Source organism: Pempheris klunzingeri, chromosome 16, assembly GCF_042242105.1.
Source record: "Pempheris klunzingeri isolate RE-2024b chromosome 16, fPemKlu1.hap1, whole genome shotgun sequence".
Classification (NCBI taxonomy): Eukaryota; Metazoa; Chordata; class Actinopteri; order Acropomatiformes; family Pempheridae; genus Pempheris; species Pempheris klunzingeri.
The window spans coordinates 13,326,366-13,351,549 of record NC_092027.1 but is presented as its reverse complement, the minus strand read 5'-3'; the positions used below and the strand labels follow the sequence as shown (position 1 = coordinate 13,351,549).

The following is a 25,184-nucleotide window of genomic DNA, read 5'->3' as shown; positions in this document are numbered from 1 at the left end:
GACTGTAATCACACATTTGCCTGCACTTAAATGCACGTACAGCGCATTGTGCCTCATCTCCTGAGCCTTCTCAGCACTATTGGAGTTGGTGTTGCATTTCAGAAGTGATAGCTGGCTAGATGGCTGCTGCCGGGATCGGCTTTTCCCTGCAGATGCTGACAGGACACTTAGGGATGTCTCTGCTCCCCTGCGAGGTCCTCCATAGGCGAAAGAAGAGACCTGGTGGCACCAGACCTGTTTGACCACAGGACAATGTAGACAGGTGTGGTCCTACATGGCTCGATGAGAAGCAGACTAATGCAGTCTATCTACTGAGAACAGCGAGCCACTTCAACAATTTTCGGGCTTAATTCCCCCACTGGTGATGCTGATTCAAACAATGTGCACAACTGAAAACTTGAAAGCAAAAGCATTAATTGAATTTCTAATTTTACTGTGTGAAAATCAATGTCCTAACACTTCAAGGCAGCCTTCAAAGACCCACTAACGCTACAATACTTACTAATAGTTACATGATTGATCTCCATGGGCCTAAGGTTTCCCTTGCCCTGCAGGAAAATTGGGTTCTATTGCAACTGTGCAGATCAGAGGAGAAGTACTCCACAAGTCTTTGATCGTGCATTTTTGGCTCATCACAGCAACAACATTAATTTGTGCCAATTTACTGTGAGACTCAGTGAGCACGACAGCATTCAGCCTACCTTTACATCACAGTCCCGGCGCTTTTGCCAGTTCAGAGACGGGATGAGGATGTGGTCGGACTTGGAGCACCGTATCAGCCTCTCTGCCTACACGCACCCCTGTCAGCCTCTCTGTCTGACTCTCCCTCGGAATCGCGAGTCAATTTAGCACTGGTACTGAGGGAAAATCCGTTTATCCGCGGACTACACTTACGCGGAGCTGCACTGCTTGGTTATTTCAATCTTGTGTGGAAGCGGCTGTCTGACAGCGCCTGATAAAGTGAAGATTTACTCGCGGACAAAGTGAGGAGCAATCCCTCACACTTTAGCTTACTCCATCAGTTTCTGTTCGCTCTATACTGGCCCGGTGATTTAATATCTCTCGAGTGTCTGGTGGCACCCTCCCTCTCCACCCCCTCCATAAATGGACACGCACACATGCACGCACTGGAAAGAAAGAAGTGTAACCTGTATAGAATTACATTTCAGAAGACTTCAGGCTCATCCGCAGCAGAATGGTAGCCTAAACATATTAATTGTAATTAAACCATAATTGATGCAAATACACAACAAATAAGCATGACACCATGAACTCACTATCAAAAGGGAATAATGTGCTGTTTGTATTGTATAATTCTAACACCAAATATACCCTTTTTTTTTTTTTTTACTTTAGAGTGCCAAAGTTCCGAAACGAACATGACAGGATGAAAATGATCACTTATCAGTTGAAAGAATGGCGTCAGAGGCTGTTTCTGTTTTTAACTCAGGTTCAGGGTACAATGTAAGGGCGTGTGATGGCGAAAAGCTGTCTGCCTTTGGTTAAAATGGCATCATTTGTCATAAATGGAGGCGACTAACCTTCCGTCAGGCAGGATGGATATTCCGGGAAAAGACGTGCGTAAAACGCACCGGTCCGGCGTTCAGTCCTTGGACACTCTGAGACGAGCAGAGCAGGGGCTGCATTATCGCTCCTGCATGATAGAAATTCCCTCTGGTGTCGAACAAAACCTCTTTGTAACTTCTGTCTTGTCATCTCGTGTCTCTGCTCCAGCGAGCGTGTGTCTGACCGAGTTGCCTCTTTTGATATCCGCACCCTAGAGGGTAACCATCGGTGCGCACTCAGGAAGCATCCGTCCTTCTGCTGCTGCTGCTTCAAAATATCCAGTTTCACATTGGAGCTCTCACTCTCTCAGCAGAATTCCCCTTCGGACCCGATGCAATAATTTACTGGATACTGCAGGAGTTTTATAGACTCAGGCGATACTTCGAGTCCTTGTCGGATGTCACTGGTTTATGTGTGTGTTCTTGGTTTTATGAAACCGGGTGTGTTTGCGCCCTGATATGCGCAGGATACAGCAGTAATGATGTCAATATACCCCACTGTCGTCTAACACTGGTAACTCTTACGGTCCAATAAGATCCAAGGAATGATGACATCAAAGGATATCTGCTCAATAAAGATGAGCTCGGCTAAATTCATAGGCTACCTTTTCATTTTTGGATATCTCAGAAATGAAGTAAGGAGTTGTAGGTAACATTACCGTCTGATAAATTATACTCAGGGGCAATCAGACTGAGGCTGCTATGCCTTAAATACGCCTTTGAAAAGTTCATTTCAAATTATTTTCAGTGTGAAGGAGCAGACTCATTTATTTTGATTATTTCTCTGTCATTTTATTTTCATTAAGAACTTCGTTTCATTAATAATCATCTACAATAAATACCAGTAACCTACCAAACTACAGAGCCGCTCCGCAGTGTGTCTCTAAGAAACCCCATCTCCCATAATGCACCGCACGCAACGTCAGAATCCCGCGACCCAACGTGGACTTCAGTCGTACAGCTACACAGCGATAGCTTTAACTAAATTAAAATTAACACATTTTCAGCCCTTGTTGGTCGTTTCAGCCTCAGCGGTTTTTTTATATAAACGCCCTCTCAACCTCCATTTCCATCTCACCGGCCTCTTGAACGCTTTCAGAAGTTTTAACACGGAAATAACAGCGGAGGTCCGTGTTTTCACGAGTCGCAGCAGTTCCCAGCGTGAAAATGAAGCATCTTCCTGACGAAAAATCCTCCAGGTTTCTGTTGAACGCGTCTCTGCTGTATAAAGAAAAATGCCCGGAGCTGTCACGGTTCCTCATGTAAGAAAAGTTTGTTCAAATTCCAGCATGAATTTCACTTTCACAGCCGAGTCCTGACTCTCTGTCCTCTATTGTTGTAATGGTGGCATGTCGGCGGTAGGTGGAGGAGCTCGACCAGTGTTATCGGTTGACCTCCTGCTACTATGATGAAGGGTATTTACGGATTGAAAGGTATTTAGTAGCATTATACTGACATCTTTATTTTATAACTCTACACCAAAATGGTGTCCGGATACTTCTAGTGATCCAAATGATCCAAATCCAAACTTTTAAAAGCATTACTATTTAATTCTGACAGAGTGAAAATAATGACTCCTCTGACACGAGATTCTTAGTAGTTAAGGTTAGTTAGGTTCCGCTGTGTTGCCCCCTTCTACCTACAGGGATCTTTACTGAATCTTAAGTAAAGATCATCATCTCAGCAGGGTTTCCACAAAACAAAAAATAACGTAGCAGATCTGGGATTTAGTGCAGAAATAAGAGAAACTTCTGTAGTAACACGAGAGCTGTCAGAGCACAGCTGTCAAAGGCCCAGTCAGTCAGTGTCCGATCAAATAAATTACAGAAATATTTACTAGTACTAGTCTAGTACTATGCTGTGCACTCAAAGACCTGTCAGTCAATTTCAGAATACTAGTAAGAAACTTGATGGTGGGACTCAGCTGTGATTGTTCTTTTCGGTATTGAGTCAGGACCAGAATTATGTACAATGGATTAAGAATTAGTGGCTTTTGTTTACAGTACTGCTCATTTTACCGCATATCTGTGCATTTTAAATCTGAGTAAGGCTCGATAATGTGTCATGCTCATATTTTCCCTCCTCTTGTGTGAAGTTGTGTTAAACCGTCTTACGGGGTGACAGATCACCAGTGACTCATCGACGTTCACAGCTTTGTTTATCATTGTGTTTGTACCTCCAAAAAAAACAAGCAAGTCTATGAGTAAGAGTGGGCTGATGCTTACTTTTGTCTTTAGTGACGCCACCAGGATGTTATTGTTGTTTATTTGAACATTGTGCTTCTCATCATGAAATATGAATGTTTGTTTAGTGGAGCCTGCCTGCTATTCCTATTATGATAGGAAGTGCATTGAAGCTGGACACGAGTCAGTTGTGTTCAGTGTCTGCTCACGTGCAGGTGTAGTGGGCAAGTCTGTGCAGCATGTGAGATCTACTGCAACCAATTAATTCATTTTACCTTTACAGTCATTGAGTCTCATGCCGAGTGAAGTAGGTCTCATCGGTAAGGTCACAGCACCTTATTAACAAGCCTAAAAATGAGAGCAAGAAAACTAGAAGAAAACAATCCCTCTAATTATCCGGCAGGAGAGCCAGACAGACTTGTCTCCTGTCTTGTATCTTTTGCATGGTCGTTAAAAGGACCCATACAGAGTGCCAAGTCTTTCCCAATGTACCAGCTGTCTTTATCTAATTAGCCTCCTGTAGTCAAATCTTTTAATTCCTATTAGAGTAAAACTCAATAGTAATTAATGCCAGTTTTTAATTTGCACTATCATTTACAGTTCACTGCTTCAGTTTTGTTGCTTCCGCCAAAACAGGAATTTATTCCACTTTCTTCTGATGGCAATTGCCTTATCGTGTGGAAAGCGAAATCCAAAAGTAATTTCAGGAGAAATCCTCCTAAGCCTTAGTGTGTGTGGTTGTGTGTGTGTGTGTGTGTGCATGCATACAAGTAACAGGTGCTCTTTCTATTTGCTCACGTTTTTTTAAAATCATAGTATATATTTGTGCTAATGCACTGAAAGTATGTAAAAGTGTGTGTGTGTGTTTGAGTTTGAGTTTGGTTCCAGCCATGTCCCTGCATCCTCAGGCTTGTTTGTGCTTTCACCTGAGCCAAGACATTTGTGGGTAAAACCAAGAATGAAAACAAAAACGGAGGTTTGAATAGTGAAACGCCAAGTCAGGGTCGTTTTATGGATGTGTGTGAGCCCACTGCCACTTTAATACACTGATCTGTTCCCCAGATCCCCTGGCCACGATGAGCTCTGGTCATGGAGAACATTTTGACCACAGTGAACTATGATTAAGACACAAATCTGAACGTTGGCTCTAAAACCTGGCTGGTTTCATACTAAAGTGCCTGGCAGAGAAGACAGAATTACAGCCAAAATTTACACCAATTATGATGGATAATTGACTAATGCATATGATCTTCAGCCAGAGTGATAGTAAGGTAATGCAATAATAATAATAATAATAATGATAATAATAAATAACAGTTTAGAATTGGCGTTTCAGATAGAGGTCTTGGACACACTGGGCCAGTTAACGGAGAGGAAATGAAATGTTTTTATCAGCGTCCACTGAAATAGCTGGCATACATGGTCAGTGTGTGTTGATGATGTTTTTAGCCCTAATGAGCCGCAACTGTCCCTCTGTTTTCTTCTGGGGGTTTCCAGTGTCTTCGCTTTCTCCAGTTATGGTTTTAGTCGTGCGTCACTGGAGTGTTTGGTTCGTGGGTGTGTGTCGGTAGTACTCGTCCACACTTCTACACATATTTGTTGGATCGTGCTTCTGCCTTCTGCCACTGTCCGCTCCTTCTGCCAGGCTGATGACGACTAAATGTTTTTGTGTGCATCTTTGCATCAGGATTAAGATAAAGAGTTATTTTTGTTCTTTGTTTCAGTAGGAATGTGTCAGTATTGACTTTTGGTAAAGATTTATATGAAATTATTTCAATCAAATATCAGTAGTCCATTTTATGTGTGTGTGTGTGTGTGTGTGGGGGGGGGGGGTTGTCTAGGAGTGTGTTCAGCGAACATGATGGCCTGTTTCAAGTGTGTGTTTTTGTCCTTGTATGTGAACTGACGTCACTTTATTATGGCTCATGTTGCCGGACTAGTGAAGCTGTTTTCCAGTAAGTTCATCACCATAGTTGTGTGTCTGGTAACTGGAGATGGACTGAGTGTTCTGATTAGCAAAACATGCAGGATGTCTGCTGGGCAAACAGTGTCACAGTGACTCAATGACTGGCTTTTAAATAACCACACATGCTTTTGTTCTGCAGTAAATGCTATAGTATGTTTGAGGCTAGCATATTGTCTATGCTGATACCAATAAATCAGTGATAATCCAATATCAAACAATGGAATTGGAAGTCTGATACATTAGTGAAGGTCTGTGTTAAGTAGGCAGCAATTAAAACCAGCTGCTATTTCCATTATTGAATGATTTGATTTGCCAGTTATTTTTTTTCTCAGTTGATAAATTGTAATGTAAAATGTCACAACATATTGAAAAATGACCATGCACAGAATGAAGTTTTAGTCTTGATAAAATGTTTTGTTGGAAACTATGAAGATTAATGGATGGTTATATTCGGTACTTAATTTGTGAATGAGGAGGTTCTGGAGTACAGGGTGTTATTGCGGTGCTCAGTGGGTGAGAAAAAGTGACGGGTCACATCAAAAATTCACAGAGCCTGGAGCACATTAGACAACGCCTGAGTGCTGGCTGTTAAAAATACAAAAAAATAAACAAAGCTTTATTTATTTACACTTATTAATCAAAGTGTTCACAATAATCACTCAAAATCAGCAGGAGGAGGTGCGTAGAAAGAGCTGTTTACTCTCTCTCTCTGTCTAAAAATATATAACTTAAATAAATGTTAATTAGCAAATGAACAAACCAACTCAAATGAGTGGAGGCTGAGGCCCACACTTAATCATGCTGATCATGCTGTGAGACAGGCTCAGGAGAGCGGAGGTGGATCTGTTCGCCTCACAGAAAATGCACAGTGCTGCTCTGGTTCTCTACAAGCACACAGGACTGTTTCTCCACCGTGAGCGGAGCTCTAAAGTACAGCCCAGTGATGCTTTGATAACTGAGCCCTGTCATCCAGCTGTTACTCCATCTCCTGTCTATGATCAGACAGTCTGCACCTTTGATTTCTATCAAAATCTGTCACTATGTTTTATTTATTTATTTATTTTTCCTCACACTGTCAAAACCTTTTGAGACCTCTTTACCCTCACCCACCTTATCCACTACTCGCTCTCATCTCCCCTTGTACTGTAGCTCCTGTCTTGTGGCCCCTCACAAGCAGGATCCAGCGGACGTGTCTGCCCATATATGTGAGATCTAGACTGGGAGGCATCAGCTGGCCCCTTTCTCCACCACGTCCAGCCGATAAATGGGACCTTGCCCATCTACGCTGTAGAATGAAATAGAATTTAGGGTGTTTCAGTTCACCCTGACCATACTACTACCTGAGCCCAGCTGTTGTGTCTAAATATTTGAATTACATAATTACATCACTATATCAGTGAAGGTTTCTGTGAATACGCCAGCAGTTGCACTGATGGTAGCAATGAAATGCTTTTCATTTTGCACGCCTTGCCTCAGCCAGCACTTCTGTCTCTAATTACATTATAGTCAACACATAACAATAATGTCCCTCCATACTATCCACCATATTGCATCTTCCAAGGCTCTGTTGATTGCATCTCCCAGTTGTCAGCAGTTCATGAACAGGGCCCATATCTTCAGTTTCCATCACCACAACTAAGTGTGCACATAAAAGGAGATGCATGACAAGTATGTTAATAAGATTAGCGCTGGGGAAGAGGTCTTTGTGGTATACTGTTTCTGAGAGTTGGCCCATCAGGGGAGCAGTGGGATGGGAGATTGCGGAGAAAACAAAATTCCCCAAGAATCTGGCATCTCTACACTCAGGTTGTCTGTGGTCTGTTTAGTAGCCTTGTCAGAGAATACGCTTTTTTAGTACTGCAATGAAGAATTTGTGGTTTTATGTAGTCAGACTGTTCATTGTTCATTGGTTTCAAGTGCATCGCTGATTATGAATAGTGAAATAACCACCTCAGGAAATGTATTGAAAACTCTCTAAAGAGGACTTTTATATCAGCTAAGAATGATGAAAAAGGTTTTCTTAACAACTACCAAAATGTCTCAGGAGTTGTTCAAGGCCTGCGAGTCATTATTAGTCGTCTACGGAGTCACAAATCACCACGCTGGCCTCGAACTGCTTCTCTTCATTTCCAGTATTTTCTGACGGGGCTTCTATATTATAATCTGACAGTTTAATCCAGTCACTGATTATTAAATTGTGTGGGATCAAGGGACAGTGACTCAGACTGTGGAATGAGCGATGGCAGATACACTGCAAATCTTTCTCCACCCGGTCATATAATGCGCCATCTCACACATGGGATGGTTGAGAATGCGAGTGGGAGAGCGTCAACAAACCGCTGCCGCCAGACGCCGCAGCAGCAGCAGCAGCAGCAGCCAGCGGGTCAACTCCAGATTAAAGCTGACCCCACACCCCCCCTCCCTCCACAATCCAGCCGTGTTCCTGCCACACTCCCTGCCACACGTGCAACGGGACAGGAAATTTCCCTTCATCGATTTAAGCCCGGGGCTAATTTTAGTGCGACTTAGCAGTGGCTTAGTTAAAATGTTTGCACAAATGTGTCATTGCACGGGTTCCAAAACTGGAGGCAGCTTAACGGTCAGAGAGGCAGACCTGTGGGGAAGAGGGGGGCCACTGAAATGGTTTGGAGTGCTGCCCTATATTGTTTGGGAGAGACCTGTCCTCTTTTCCGGTTGCATGTTTTCCACTTCACATAATGGGGAGAGCCTTTTTTTTTCCAAAACCCTTTTTTCCTAACCCTTTTTCCAAATTGGTGTTTCCATCTTGTAATGGGTTCATTTGCATGAATGTATTTCAACAGAAGTCTTAACAGCCGGTTTCCTTCACTAAATGAATTAATTAGAAAACTATGTGGAACTAAATTATTCCAAATATTCTTCTTTCCTTAACACTTTACCTCTTAACTTTTTTATTACATTGAGAGATAAGATGCTCTTATGCAGATTATAAAAGGGCATATTGAAATACACAAGTATGCATTTTGAATTACCTCTGAATCATTAAAGTTTTACTTCATAATCATCTTGTACTAATGCTTAAACTCAGTCATTGATTCATTTTACTCTTATGTGGTGACATATTTGTTTAAATTGTCTGATCTTGGCTCCTGTTTTTGTTCCCTAGGCAGTGGCCTCTGAAGACTTTGCGTGGTAAGTTGAGAGACCTGCACCTCCTTGAGGAATCTGACATTTTCGTAACAATTTTTGTTCTATTTTTATTTTTTCCATGTGTTCATCGGTAATGCCCTAGAGTGTATAATAGCCACAAAGAGCAGAATGCAGTAGTAAGAAGGACCTTGTCGCTGGTTTGTCAAGGTTGATAAACCTCACTAAACCCTCAGCCAAACACACTGAGTCAGCCAGCTGTCTGAAGCAGACTGCCTGGTGGGATCAAACACACACAATCATACAGACACACGTCCATGCCAGCCAAAACCACATCAATAGGTAGTGGTGCCATTTAGTAAGGCTGTTCAGGCTTTTCTCCTCCAAATAACACAAGGGCGGTTCCCTAAGAGAGTCACATGGTGTTTGTTCAGAGGGTGATTTAGAGGACTTAATTGCTTGTCCCAAAAACTGATAATTTGATATTTATTTATAAATTGTAGCTGTTGAGAGAAAATCTGAAATATTGTTCATCAATGATAAATACTTTGCAATGTGGATTGATTATCTGTAAAAATAGAAATATGAGTTATTGTAATCATGAGCACAGTCTCAGCTGAGAATCTGCTAGTAGCTGTAAAAACGATGATCCCAAAATTGATTTCCAACTACCGGTTTTAGACAGACATCTCTTTTCTATTTTGCTGGCTGGGAATACGCTGGCTTGATGGGATAAAAAGCTGTCACCATTCTTATTCTCACCCTCACAGACACGTCCACCACCTCAGTTGCATGGGTATTATTGTGTTGAAAAGAAATATGCTTGACTGCACACCCGAGTGTTTGCTGATAGGTTTTAGATAATCTGTCTTTTCTCTTCTCAGAACCACAGAATAAGAAATCCTCCTGTCTACTGCAGAGCAGCTCGGTGTGTCCCAGCTGTTATCAATGGGTGCAGCCTGACAATCACCGGATGCGGCTGCGGCCCAAGCAGCGTCCATCGGCACGGGTGCAGAGTGTCCTGCGTAGGAAGGCCAGGGGCAAACGGCTCAGCCTGGTGCAGAAAAATCTGCTGCACCGCTTCCAAAGGTCCTCCTCAGTACTGGTGAGAAGACGCACTTTGCAACTCCACAGACATGGTTATGCATTGTACCGCACTGCAGCATATTGTCCTTGCAGAAAACAACAGGGGCACATGCCTGAATTGTGTCCTCAGCTCTAGTGGTGTTGATGCTGAACTAAAGGGAGGTATGGACTGCAGGCTGGTGTTGTGGTTTTTATAGACTGACTTTAGTTTGACTTTTGGGGCTTATGCAGATATTGGTGTGTGGTTATAGTAGCTGCTGGAAAACAGGTACAGGTCATGTGTTCTTTTTTTCATTTTTTTAAACAAAGTTGTCAGTGATTCTGGCATTTTTCAAATGAACGCCTGGGAAGCCCGGTGTTTATGCCAACAGCAGCGCTGCTGAAGAGTCTTTCAGCAAAACACTTATTCTGTAACTGGTGTTGACCAGCAAGACACATTTCTCAGTGCTGATCAAAAATGTTTCACATCATTTATTATAACTTAACAAACCCTACATTGTCTCTCAATGCACTGTTTCCCACCATTGTCGCTATTTAGATGTATGAAGTCATTTGTATTCATTCCGCAGGAAGTGCCTGGTTTCATTATGGTGCTCCACTCATCATTACAGTCTTAACAGTGGTCCCATTAAGCTTAACTGTTATAGAACTAATGTTGCCAGATAGTGCTTTGTCAACACTCACCCAGCTTCCTCCCACGGCCCCTTAAATTGTTACAGTGGTCCTTTCTGTCTATGCTCTTAATGGATGGCAGCAGGCGGTGACAAAATTGAAAGCTTATTTTGCCCGCACACACCCACTCTACTGATAAGCCCATTTAGATGAGGAAACCGGCATTGGAGCTTGTGGCAGTAGGGTCATTTTCCCCCTGCTTCAGAGAGCAGTAACCACCGAAGGGCTCCTGTGGTGATCTGAAGAGCAGCTCTTGTGGAAATGCTGCTGCCTCATTAAAATCTGGTTGGGTTCAATTAGTATGCAGGTGTTCACCGCACGAGGCACTCTGAACCCACCCTGAACCCACTCTGAACCCACTTTCCACTATATATCTGTTGACTCTGAGGGCAGAGGAAGACAGAGATGGAGCGAGGCAGCACATAATAAAGAAAGAAGTGAGAGAAGTGGGAGAGAATAACACAGGAAAAGTAAAAGAAAAAGATGGTAGAAGGCAGACAGATAAGAAAGGTGAACGGGAGAAGTCAAATGATGGACTGCAAGAGAGAAAGTGGTGATCTTGTCACATCATTTTGCATGCACAGTGGCTGTGAGACCCTTCCTGTTCTACTTGTGTGGACTGTGATGAAGGTTAGATTCTGGGTCTGATTGGGAAGTCTGGAGAATCTTCAGTCTTTACATGAAGGGGACATTAGAGGTCTTATAAATGTGTTTACCATTAACACTGAAACAATTGCTGAAATAATTACCCAAGTTTACAATATTGTCCTAAAATATAAGAATGTAGCTACAATCTTAATAATAAGAACAATATTCCACTGCATCTGTCGTGATTTGATTGGGAAATGTGTCACCATCAACAATGTTATCATCCTTGAATGGCTCCCTAAACTATTGTTTTTGCCAGTTTTGCTGCAGTATGTGATACTACACGTGACTTTCTGTTTGTATAGGTGATTGCTTTTGATTGAATAGAGCAGATGTTTTCTAGCTATTGATTTACACCCCAGTACCCCAGTTACCCCAGTCTTCACTAATTAAGACTTTTATTAAGTTTCAGTGGTGCAACATCATTTTGTTAAAAAAAGGGAAGGGCACAAACTTGGTGATGAATTTATGAATTTATGAATAACGGGTGCAACCAAATCCTGGACCTCAAATCCATAAACTTTAAGCACACAGGTTTAAGTTACGCTCTCCTATAGCTTTTAGCCAATACATCACCCTTAGTCAAACTATGTAGTCTGTTGGCCTCTTTTAAAGGCCGCAGTCGTGACTGTGCACCTCTCCCTTTACTCATTTGTCAACAGTGTTTTGGTCATGACGGAGAATGTTGATGCTTGTGCATCACGTGACTGTGTAGTAAACCAATACACCCCAAGAATGTCCTTCAAGGTATTTTTACCCCGTTTTCACGGTCACCCGCTCGACATATACTGGAGGTTCAAGAGGCAACAAGTCAAGCCACATGTGCGAGTGCGAGGGGTGATAGCGAGGCGATACCCTTAAAATACAGAGTGGTGGAGCGGTGAGATAAGAGGAGGAATGTAGAGTGCTTTCCTTTCTGTGCCCTCCTGGCTCCATGCTGATGAACAGTGCACAACAAACCTGACAGGGAGAGGAGCTCAGCACGAGAGCCTCAGCAAAGAGATCAGCTTCCCCTCGTTTCCTCTTTAGAGATCGAAGCGTGGCATCGTAGTCAGGACAATCAGATGGCATAGAAGAAGCATTTTTTGAAAACTTGCTGCTGTTGATTTTTAACCCAGTGAGAAACAATATCCACAGATAAAAACTGCCTGAGTGAGATAATGTGTCACCGTGACTATGTACCCTTAATTAGTTTTTCGTTAGTGTTTCATAATTTTATTGTTTGATGTCAGTGTGCCAGTGTTGAGGCTGTGTACACAATATTCTGCTCTTCTTCCTGTAAGTGGAGGATTTATTGGAGAAATAATCAAAACACTCCGTCGTATAAATTTATTGTCTTGTTCATGGCTGTTTGTCTGCAGGTTTAGACAGATGTTTATTCACAACAAGGTGTGAGTATTTGCAGACACGATATCCATGTTTGCTTGTGTTCTCGGTGCTCTTACGTGTTTTTGGGGTCTTGTTCTGGGTGTTGAGGGATACTTTGAAGAACTAATTGTTTTTGAACTGTTTTTTAAAATCTCGTGTTTAGATCAATAGTTTCTCTAGACTTTGCATTCATTAAGTCTTTCCAACTTTTGCGAGTGAGATATTTAGTCTCCCAAACAACATGTATACTGCATACTACTGTAATATGTATAATTTTCTATACTGATGCATGATATCATCCTGTATTTATAGTAAATTCATACGTTGAAAGTTCAACCCTGTCTTAAAATAGATATAAGCATATAAACATCAGAACGTGACCAGAAGATGCATATTCCTGGTCATGCACATGGGTAGTGTGTAGTATTTATACTCCAGGGCGTTAATCCCCTTCATTTCACACCATATTGCTCTCGCTTCAGGATGTATGTATGTGCCGCCCTCGAGGTGGATGCCAGCGCATGATATGCTCTCCTCAGCTCTGTGAAGTTGTGTCTTAGAGGTATTATAAATCAGGTATGTTTATGCACGCTGGGCTGGTTATCTAGCAATGGATATGGAAATAAGTTGGATTGTAGCTCCACAAGAGAGGCAGAGACCCTAAATGGAGCGAGGGACGGTGCATTCTCCTCCTCCTCCTCCTTCAGCTCTCCCTCCTTGAGACTAGATTTATTCTTCCCTGCAGAGTTGTTCGTTAAAAGAAAAAAAACCCAGACTTTTCCAAGCAATATACATTCATGTTGTTTTAGTGGTTAATTTATGCCTTGTGCCTAAATTCCACAGCTACTTACTAGGAAAATAACAAGTGCCTCTACCTGGTACTTCACTGGAAGAATTACTCTTTTTCCAAGGACGATGTGCAGTCAAGATGCCATTCTCTGAAAACAACACTTGTTTTACTGTGAAAAACAACACTTGCTCTCAGAATAAAAAGTGACAGAACATAAGTGGTTGAAGAGTATTTCCCTTTTCCCAGAAGGGCCATTTGTTTGTGATGTGAGTCTAACCTCTCCTTGTAATTTATGTCACCACTTCTTCTCGACCTCATTGACCACCTTTTATCCTCTCATCCCCTATTCTTCTGGGTTTTTTTCTTGCACTCTCCAATCCCCCCAGTTTGTTTTCTCTCGTGTCTTACCTCTGCTCACCTACCTGACATCCCCTGCCCCCTCACATTATCCTCGTCTTTCTTCTCTCCCCCTTCCATTCTTGGCCATCTCTTCACCACAAGCCCTCTATCTGAGTCATCTCTACTGGAGTAATGTCACTGGAGAATGTGCCTCTTGAGGAGATGACAGGAAACAGGAGACAAGGATGTCTGGCTGATGCTTTGCCTGGTTGCTCTCAGGGAACAGGAAAAGCTCCACCGAAGGTTTGGACACCTCAAGGGTGTGGAGCGAGTGACAGGATGACAAGAGGGGGGGTGTGTTGGGGAAGAGAAAAGCCAGGAGGGAATCTGAAACTGCAACAGTGGCAGTGTCCTTGAGCTTTAGAGACACAAACAGAGGGGGCTTGCTGGGAAGTGGAAAAAACACACTAATGTCTCACGTGTGTTGGTATCTAGCAAAGGGTGCGCTGTAGTGTTTCAAGCAAGTTAACAGACATGTACAGTGGGAGCAGCAGTCATGGTAAGTCGGTGCCAGCTGGGTCAGTGGCTGACGCCCTCAGGAAACCTTGGAGGGCCTATCCACAGACGAACACTGAACTATGCACAGTGTAACACACACATATTCAAGATGCATGCAATTCCTTACCTCCGGCACACACACAATTAATCCTGGGCTAGGATCAGATGTAGTTTCTGCTCGGTGCTGTCATCACGTTTGTAGCCCAGCTCACAAGCATTATAAACCCCATACAAAGAACTTGATGCTGCACCATAACAGCATGTCATCTCTCAATTAGCCCCTCAGCGTCTCTTCATTTCATTTGCTCAGCACTATTAAAAGTCTCCAGAGCTAGGTAATCCTTCTGTAGATTTAACTAGAAGTTTGCATGGGTGTCAAGGTTTAGAATTCGCTTCTATTCAGTCTTTGGCTCCCCACTCAACAGTTCTGTCTGCACGTGTACACATGAAAAAGCATTAAAAGCATATCTGTTATAAAGCCACATATGCACCATCTGTTACTTCTTAAAACTGCCACAGAGGAGCTCCAAATTGAGATCTTTCTCTAAGCTGTGTTGTTTATTTCTAAATCCCAAAACTCCACCTGCGCTCACAGAGCTGCACCCTGAAGCACAATTGGTCCATAAAACTGTTCACAATTCACAACTAAAACCGTGTATGCACAAAGACAGAAATATGCTAAATTGTCAGATTTGTAAAGCCAAAATTGTAAAGCCAATTTTGTAAGTGCAGGCATTTAACTCAGATCAGGCATCATGTATGTGTACTTTACCTGGTATAACAAGACACACTGTAATAAAGAATAGGCAGTTTTAGATTTTTCGTCAATCAAATCATCTTATTTTGCATTTTCAAATATCATAAATAAAAAAATAGACTAGGCCAGGGGGTACGTTTCTACATCACCAAACCGTGACTGCATGCTCTGAATAAATCTTCCACAGATAATATCTGGGGGACTTCTAAAAGCATTTGTTCTCACAGTTTATCTTAGATATTTTTTATGTTATATCTGAAAGGACTTTATCGAGCATTTTTCACAGTGTGATATCGCTGGTTGAAAGGGTTTCAGATGTTCATTCAACATTCTCTCAACTCATATAATTAACTGAAATAAGTGACCCAAAGCATTGTGAGCAACATATTCTTTGCTATTAAACGGCTAATTGGATAAACCCTGGTTGTTGAGGACTGTAGGATAATTCATCATTTAAAATGCTGATCACTGTCCTCCAGCCTTTGCTCTGGTTCGTTTTGGGGCAGACCTGCTTATGTGATGCAGGATGAAACATGACCTTTACCATGTCCAACAGAGCCAGAAAGAAAGGCAGAAACAGATATGACATCTTTTTTTTTTTTTTTAAATGGCAGTGTGTAGCAGCTCTGCATTCAGATCGGGTGTCTCTGTGTATTTACCGGGCAGCCTGCCTCCAGACAGTGTGACTAAGTGGCTGCCTGTGCCATCACAGCTTGCCTCGTATTGATCCCCCAACTGCTCTTCTGCTTTCGGCCTTATTGTGTTGTATTGATGTGTTCTCAAATGACTTTCACACACATGCGCAGATATTTGTGCTTTTGTGTGCATGCACACACATTTTGAAAACTCTGTTCAGAATATCACAATATTCAGAACTTACAAAATTCTGCCAGGCTTATATTTCATTCAAAGACTCTTATAGGCACCTAATTCTATCACTTACGCTGTAATTCGACTCATCTTTCCCCTCTTGGGTGGTATCGTACTGCCTAGGTCAAATTAATCAACCCAAGCTGACCTCTGGCAACAGGGAGGGGATTTATGGAGCAATGGCTATTAATAGCAGGAAGGGTACATCTGCCAAATTGAATTATGTAGGTCTGTTCATGTTTGTGTACGTCTCATTGCATTATTTCACATGCAATTTTTCCTCTAATTCCCAGAACCGGCACGTATGGGTAATCTCAGGCTATGGGCATCTGTGTCACATTGCGGCAAAAAATATGTTTCAGGGAATGTGAAGGTGTGGCACAAAAGTTCTGGCAGGTCCCAGACAGCAGAGTTAAAGACGTCTGTGATGATTATGTTCAGACTTATTAATAAGACAACCCCAGACGTGTTCATAACTCATAATTTGTCTGATCTCATTTTTGATATTGGGTTACACATGGTCAACTGGGTACGGCTTCAGCTGCACTACACAAAGCTGCAAAATCTCATAGGAGAGTTGCCACATTTATTAGTTATTCCTCAATCTTTTGCTCATTTACATCTTATTATTCATGTACTAGCTAATAAATGATAGGGTTACTGTTGATTTGTCGTCGTGTTGGCAACTGACTTTGAACCCTTCACTGCACAGACACCATGAGAATCAAGCAGACTGGCTTATTCTGTCCTCATAATGGCACAAAGGACACTTGAGCTATTTAAGTCAGCTGTTAGCGACGTATATATGATTGCACACAGTGCAAGTACTGACATTCATGCACTGTGCATGATTGCAAGAGCCGAGCAGCGGTGATATGCAACCATGGGATCATGGTTAACTGTGTCTGTGTCAGTTCGTGTTTCATGTTAAACCTAAAGACAAGATGCAGAGGGTGTAAGACAGAAACCAAAAGTCTCTTCCTTTTGTTTTGATGGAAGTAGGATGAACGATCGAGGTCGACCCAGTGTGAAAATATATTGTGTATACTCTATATACACAGATTAAAGGCAGTATTAGCTATTCATGTTTTAGTTTAAAAGTGTCATCACAAGTCATGCCTTCTTCCCATGACCGTATGGTGAACCTAGATTTTCCTAACAAAAATTCCACTCTCTGCAAAAAACAATCATCCTTAATATCCCACCAGCTGTATATAGCTGGTTGTTTATCCCCTTCCTACCCTGAAGCTCCGACATGTCGCCTTTGCCATATGCTTGACTGGCCACTGTGTTGGTCTGTCTGGTGCCAAGATCAGCAGCTCAAGATGAGGAAATCAAATCTCTTTGTGGCACCGGTTCACGTGTGTGCCCCTCTGAGTGCATACACTACATGTCAAAGGATTAGGGTAAATAAGATGGGTGCACGTGATGGGTGGGATTCATTTCAGGTTATTATGACTTGTCACCATGCAGCAAACATATCATGATTGTTGGTTTGGAGTGGACAGTGTCCCTCTGACACCTGCGTATTGTTAAAGTTTCTCCGCAGTGTTTTTATGTACACACACACACACACACACACACACACACACACACACCTTGACAGGACAAAGGTCTTTTTTCTTCGAGTCTGTCATATCAGCGCGTTGGTGCAGGTCAGTGAGGCCACCAGTGGTAACTAGGGGACAAGAAGATAAACTGCATGAAGTTACTCTAGCTGTAAACATCCATCTGCAGCCAGCTGTCTGTCTGTGTTGAGCCACTCAACTATGAGCCACACACTCCTGTTTAGCAATGTTGAGGGGTTTTTTTTCCATTCAATCATTGGATAGTCATCTGATGAGTTTAAACCAGGAACATTTTTAGGCTGTCACCTAAAGGTCCACAGCCTTGATCAATAACAGTATGTGTTACGGCACTATTTATAACCAGGGAACAAATAGTTTTTGTTTGACTATTCACCATCAGTTTCCTTTGTAGATTTGATTAGATGAAACTTTAATGATGTACAGGAGGAAATTAGGTAATTGCAGCAGGAAATAACAGCCAGCAGTGATGGAAAGGGTCTAAATAACAATAAAGCAAATACAGAATGTGAAATATAATAAGAAGGCTCAAAACAACTCTTCAAAATATGTTAAGATGGATAGATAGAAGTATGGTTTCACTGACTTTACTAAAAATTGGGTAATCACTTGTTCCGATTCATTTGATATGGCTTGGAAATCATTTTGTAGTGATTTTAAAGTTGGCTGAAATACAGTGGGGCAAAAAAGTATTTAGTCAGCCACCAATTGTGCAAGTTCTCCAACTTAAAAAGATGAGAGAGGCCTGTAATTTTCATCATAGGTACACTTCAACTATGAGAGAGAGAATGGGGGGTAAGAATCCAGAAAATCACATTGTCTGATTTTTAAAGAATTTATTTGCATATTATGGTGGAAAATAAGTATTTGGTCAATAACAAAAGTTCATCTCAATACTTTGTTATATACCCTTTGTTGGCAATGACAGAGGTCAAACGTTTTCTGTAAGTCTTCACAAGGTTTTCACACACTGTTGCTGGTATTTTGGCCCATTCCTCCATGCAGATCTCCTCTAGAGCAGTGATGTTTTGGGGCTGTCGCTGGGCAACACGGACTTTCAACTCCCTCCAAAGATTTTCTATGGGGTTGAGATCTGGAGACTGGCTAGGTCACTCCAGGACCTTGAAATGCTTCTTACGAAGCCACTCCTTCGTTGCCCGGGCGGTGTGTTTGGGATCATTGTCATGCTGAAAGACCCAGCCACGTTTCATCTTCAATGCCCTTGCTGATGGAAGGAGGTTTTGACTCAAAATCTCACGATACATGGCCCCATTCATTCTTTCCTTTACACGGATCAGTCATCCTGGTCCCTTTGCAGAAAAACAGCCCCAAAGCACGATGTTTCCACCCCCATACTTCACAGTAGGTATGGTGTTCTTTGGATGCAACTCAGCATCCTTTCTCCTCCAAACACGACAAGTTGAGTTTTTACCAAAAAGTTCTATTTTGGTTTCATCTGACCATATGACATTTTCCCAATCCTCTTCTGGATCATCCAAATGATGAAACTTCAGACGGGCCTGGACATGTACTGGCTTAAGCAGGGGGACACGTCTGGCACTGCAGGATTTGAGTCCCTGGCGGCGTAGTGTGTTACTGATGGTAGCCTTTGTTACTTTGGTCCCAGCTCTCAGCAGGTCATTCACTAGGTCCCCCCGTGTGGTTCTGGGATTTTTGCTCACTGTTCTTGTGATCATTTTGACCCCACGGGGTGAGATCTTGCGTGGAGCCCCAGATTGAGGGAGATTATCAGTGGTCTTGTATGTCTTCCATTTTCTAATAATTGCTCCCACAGTTGATTTCTTCACACCAAGCTGCTTACCTATTGCAGATTCAGTCTTCCCAGCCTGGTGCAGGTCTACAATTTTGTTTCTGGTGTCCTTTGACAGCTCTTTGGTCTTGGCCATAGTGGAGTTTGGAGTGTGACTGTTTGAGGTTGTGGACAGGTGTCTTTTATACTGATAACGAGTTCAAACAGGTGCCATTAATACAGGTAACAAGTCGAGGACAGAGGAGCCTCTTAAAGAAGAAGTTACAGGTCTGTGAGAGCCAGAAATCTTGCTTGTTTGTAGGTGACCAAATACTTATTTTACCGAGGATTTTACCAATTAATTCTTTAAAAATCCTACAATGTGATTTCCTGGATTCTTTCCCCCCATTCTGTCTCTCATAGTTGAAGTATACCTATGATGAAAATTACAGGCCTCTCTCATCTTTTTAAGTGGGAGAACTTGCACAATTGGTGGCTGACTAAATACTTTTTTGCCCCACTGTACATTGTATTCAATGTATGTCAGCCAACTTTAAAATCACTACATCACATTTAATATTTTGTCAGCTTTCTTTTCTGTTAAAATTCTGCCAAGGTCAAGCTGCAAGCAAGAATGTCTCCAAGTTGATGCGGTTTGAGATTTGAGTCATTTTCCATGCGGAAATGTTCTAAATGCAAAAATTACTAAATATACTTCTCCCATGTTGTTTGTCACTTGCAAAAGTTGTTTGAACTGTGACGGTGTGCAGAATTAATGCTTCACTAACCCTCCAAGGAAAGTGCTGGAAACAATAGAAACTGTACTCTCCTCTCTTGAGGAGACAACAGTGGAATAGATGTTTCCTGGTATACATGGAAACCCAGATCCTCCAGAGGAGCGACACCCCACCACTTGTGTCTCTTTCTCTGAAATGTTCATATATAACTGAAAGTGCCATGTTCTTGTAATATAAATGTATTTTTTTGTCTGAAGACACAAAGAAAAGTCTGCAAGACAGTGTGTTCCTGAATGATAAGCTCAAATACCATTATAATCTCCAGCTAACTTCAACCATTGCATATTAAAAACACTCTGTTCCTGGTTTATCGTCATCATCAGCATGGCTGCTTGGAGTTATTACGACTTCTCTTCATTCCACGATTGCGATCACAATCAGTTCGAGCTTTGCTAAGTTTAGAAGAGTGCAAGTTATTTATTTATTAAGTTCAGGAGACATAACGAGTTTGATGAAAAGGCTTTTATTGTTGAATGTTCTCTTCCGATGTGATGCTGTTTGCTGAGATAGAGGCTGCCTATTCAGGAGGTAGAATGATATTGACTTTATACCAATTATATGATCAGAATAACTCAGGGGCCATACAGGAAACAAAAACATCATTGTAATTGAGCCACAGAGTCGATGATTTGATATCTGAACTGTGGAAAATCTTGCTGTGTCCATTTGGATATTATTGAGCAAAAACAGCTTTTTAAATTGCCAATACAATTGTTTTGCTAAAATGTATTGGCCACTCAACTTGGGAGTTCTCTTTTATAGGCAGTGCTTAAAGTCTAATCTGCACACGGTCTGTGTTCTTGATGACCTCCATATTCAGCAATACCTTTTCAACATGAGGGAATGACTTCAAATAACATAAGTCAGAACTATCAGCAGCAAACACTTTGTTTTTTATGTGTGCTGATCCATATATAATATCATGCATCCTCATTGACTTTGGAACTGTTGATTTTAACAAACAAATTTTGTTTCACGAATTGGAATAATTTAGCTTTCTGGATTCCAGCGATATCTTTCAACCGTATCTTTCTGTGATTAGACATGCTTAGATTAAGTCTAGACTTTTTTTTTAACCAGTAAGGTAAATTTTACTTTATGTCTAGATGAGTCCAGTTTGGGTTTAAGTGTCAACACTGACAAAGCAGCCGCAGACTGCTGGCTGTCCCACAGATTAAACAACCCTTTAGGCAGTGCATTGGTCAGTCCTCCTTTGGGCCACACCCCTATGCAAAGATGGGTGGGTCAGTTGCTGTGCTTGGTGTGTATAAAGCTGGACATGCAAGCTGGTGTAGTAAACACATCACACACGGTCACATAGAAAGAAAGAGGAACTCTGTACTCCTGGTGCTTCGAAACCCAACTCTCCAGCGCTTAACCAACAGACACCTGTCAGAATCTGAAATGGCCACCTTCGTGTCGGTGAGTTTTCCATCTCATCAGCAGTCAGGACTGTCAACGGCTCGGCTCAGACTTGCCGACCTCTGCAGTGGTGGTCTGTTCTAACCAGTTTTAACCTTGTGCAACTCTGGATGGCTTGTGTCATTAATGGGATTCAAGTTACTGTAGGGTGTGAGGAATATCCTTAACCGTTCTTAAAGCTGTGTACTGCACTTTCTACAGTGAGGAAAGTATAACTTGCTCTCCTGTTCAGGACTTTTATTCTATACTGGAGTTGGTTTAAGCTTGTTAGTTCAGATAACAAAGAGATGGTCTTGCGCTTAGGGTCAGCTCATAATGGAGAGATGGGGAGATGTGAATGTCTCTGAAGTTGCTAGTTGTTGTTGTTACTTAGTTGTGAATAATGGACAACAATTGAATAAAAGCAAATGCCGTAAAGTAAAAGAGTAATACATTTTTTATTATTTATTTATTTATTTTTTGTATCAGTTTGGTAATGTACTATAGTCTCTGTTTGTGAAACATTGAATTTTTACTTTGTCAAGTTCTTAATACTTAATATGAATGATTATTGATGATTTCATAACTGTACTTGCACCATTTGACTGACGTACTGTAGTTTGTCCTGGTCACAGTCTAGTTACATGCACTGTACCTTTTTTATTGGGACACAAGACAGTGAATGCCAGGAGTCTTGGATGCCAATTGTTGTCTTGAATCATGAGGATCTCATGACCCGACAGTTGGGTCTCGTAACTCTCACAGGCGCCTGCATGCTTTGCCTTATATAGGATCTTGTTTAATTTGTGCCAGGAAATTGCTTAGAATTTGTCACGCAACACGCAGTGAAGTTTATACTCAACTGAAGTGCCAAAGCAATTACAGCTTTTCTTTAAAAATAGGTCATAGGTCATAGAGATTCACTGAAAAAGTTGGCTGATGGCTCTTATAGCGCCCATATCTTGAATAGGTGAAACTGCATGGCAACAGCCCCACCTTACCCTGTCATAGGCTAAATCAGTGAATCCCACCCTGCTTTAACTAATCCAGTTATTTTCATATCTGTACAAACATTCAAAGGTAAGATAATCTTGGGAATGTTTGGCAGAGCCGATGGGAAGAGTCTCAGCTGTTAAGTGAATCATCTCCTGTCATGAATTTACTTCCTGGACCCCCCTGTGAATTTTTCCTCAGCTGTGAGATGGCAATAGATGTGTCTGGCATCTGCGAGACTTTGGGCTGGCCTGCGTCACCCAGGGCATACGAGCGCTTCTCTTTAGAGCCCCTTTGCCTGCCACAACCACGACTAGTCCTGCTCTATGTGTCCCTGGGGTCCTTCTGTCACTGCAATCAACGTGCAGAAAGAGTCAAAACAAACTCCTGTGTGTCCCTGAGAAAGATATACAGCTGTAGCTATGCTGGGTGTGATGAAAAATAATGAAATGACAAAAGCTTCACTCTCCCTCACCTACGTTTACGTTACTTGTTACTGTGAATAGATTGGTATTTCAAGGAGTATTTTCAAGGATCTATTTGAAATGTTTTTGAAAAATATCCCTACGGAGATGCGTTGTATGCCTCACCTCAAAACCTTGTTATGTATGACAGGCACATAGATGCAGGGCATGCAATATTAATGAATATGTTCCTCTCCTTATCCCAGATGGCTACCTGCCACACTTGCAATACGACATCCAGGCACAAAGGAATGAACAGGGAGTTTATAGCTACCCTCGCAAAGACCCACAGCACACCAGGGAGCTCTGGCAAGCACAAGACCCCACAGTCAACCAGCAGGGCCAGCATGACCCCTAAGACTCCTGGCAAAGACAAGACACCTGTTCATACTCCCAGGTAAGTTATTTTAAGGTGGCTGGAATTAATATCCTCCAAGCTAAAATTTAAGATGTAACCCTCCTCGACTAAACTTGGTAGGTGTCTCAGACATCTGAGAGGATGATGTATCAGGCATGTTAGTATTTCAATGCTGAATGATTAAGTTTCTATTTATTCAGCATAAACAGACCTGCAGCTAGCTGTATGGGTAGTACGTGTTGGTATCCACGCTTGCTAGATCGTATACTTGTTGACAGCACACTTTTAACATTTCCTGCCAGCCAACAAAATCTCAAATTACTGACTCTTAACTCTTCATCCATTTTTCTCTCTCTGTCCCTCCAGGTCCTCCATCTCCTCTAACGCTTCAGGGTCAGGCTCATCTTCCTCTAAGACTCCCCCTAAATCTAAGAATTGGGTCGTCCAGCGTCTCAGCAAGATACTGATGCGAGAGGACAACCAGGGCAGCAAGAAGGGGGGCTTGAAAGATTTTCTCTCCTCACTTTGAGTATCTCCCAAATGCACCTTGTCTTTATGTGTACTCTAAAAGAAACAAGGGTTTAGACCCATGTTGTAACCTGTTTACACCAGAGGCTAAGGGGGAACTTAAGAGAGCAACTTTGGTTTCTGAGCCGGTGTGGGAAGGGTTACAGTTTGCCCACCAGCACAACTATTGCTGGGCTGTTTGGAATGGCACTCCTGGTATCCTGAATGCAACAACTGGGGGCAACTATTAATCAGGGTTACTGCACCTTCTGCTGAGCCAGTCGGAGGAGAACGCTTCTTTTGTCTAATTTAGCACATGCCTCTTGTAATCTCCTAAACTTGGGGGGTGCAATTTTAAGTGAAGTGTTTGAGGAATTATTCAGTATTTATCAAATGGCTGAATCATCGCAGGAAACCCAGCTTCGTTCTGTGGTGTCGTTTGTGGCATGACAAGCTGGTTTACATGCCAATATCCTTCTCCATTTTGGATTTTTTTTTCTCTAAAGTTACAATTATACATTTATATGATAAATATATGTAAAGTTATTTAGTGTTCATACTACTAGATGTTAAAACTTTTGTATTTGTATGTAACTTTTGAATGTATTAACTCTGTATTTTGGCCCTCCAGTAGGGAGAAGAGTGTAAATTCAATTGTTATGGCACTGGCTAATGTATACATGTTGTGCCACTGTTCCATTTTTGTATGTGCGTACAAATAATTTTGAAACTGTGTTCGGTCACTAGTTAAGATATTTGTAATCATCATCTGAAATGGGACTCATCAGTTGCTGTTTACATTGAATGGGCACATCTGCCTAAAACATTATTGACAACTGTCAAAACTTTACATTTTCTTTTAATATTTTCTTTGGCTATATGTTTTTGTAAGGCTACTCTTTTCATCTTTTTGTTAAGAGCAGGAATTTGAATATATATACTGCATTTTGCACTGCCTGATTACCTGCCTGTTTTCAAATGCTATTCAATGTACAGTATGTGTTTAAATCCTGAAATACCTCACATTTATATTCCACCTACACCGTGATTCTCTAAAATAAAATATCTTCAGTCTGTAAAATTGTACTATTTCTTCTTTCTCTCTGGAGACATCTGAGATGCACATCTTACACTGCAGCTTTAGTCTTGCAGATTTAATGTCCATGGCTCTGCAGAGTATCCCATTAATCGAGGATGCTTAAAGTTTTTACTTAACCTGGCTCACCTGCCAACTTTGCATGTAAGAAACCCAAACTGCAAGATGGATGTATATACATCTAGAAAAAAAGATTCTGTTTTGTGGTTGCTGTTGGAGAAAATCTATTATGTGCTTTGGCGTATTTTGTGAAAGTTGCACACAAAATCCACATTTAATCCAGCAGCATTTTACGTGCTACTGC

General features: G+C 41.8%; 1 protein-coding gene across 1 annotated transcript; it reads left to right on the top strand.

The window, feature by feature from the left end:
- Positions 1-2,678: 2,678 nt before the first annotated feature.
- c16h18orf21 (chromosome 16 C18orf21 homolog) lies at positions 2,679-24,854 on the top strand. Its single transcript, XM_070847099.1, has 5 exons — positions 2,679-2,827; positions 8,860-8,885; positions 9,725-9,945; positions 23,126-23,316; positions 23,644-24,854. Exons 1-5 carry the CDS (start codon positions 2,733-2,735, stop codon positions 23,804-23,806), a joined length of 696 nt encoding a protein of 231 aa, XP_070703200.1. The 5' UTR covers positions 2,679-2,732; the 3' UTR covers positions 23,807-24,854.
- The last annotated feature ends 330 nt before the right edge of the window (positions 24,855-25,184 follow it).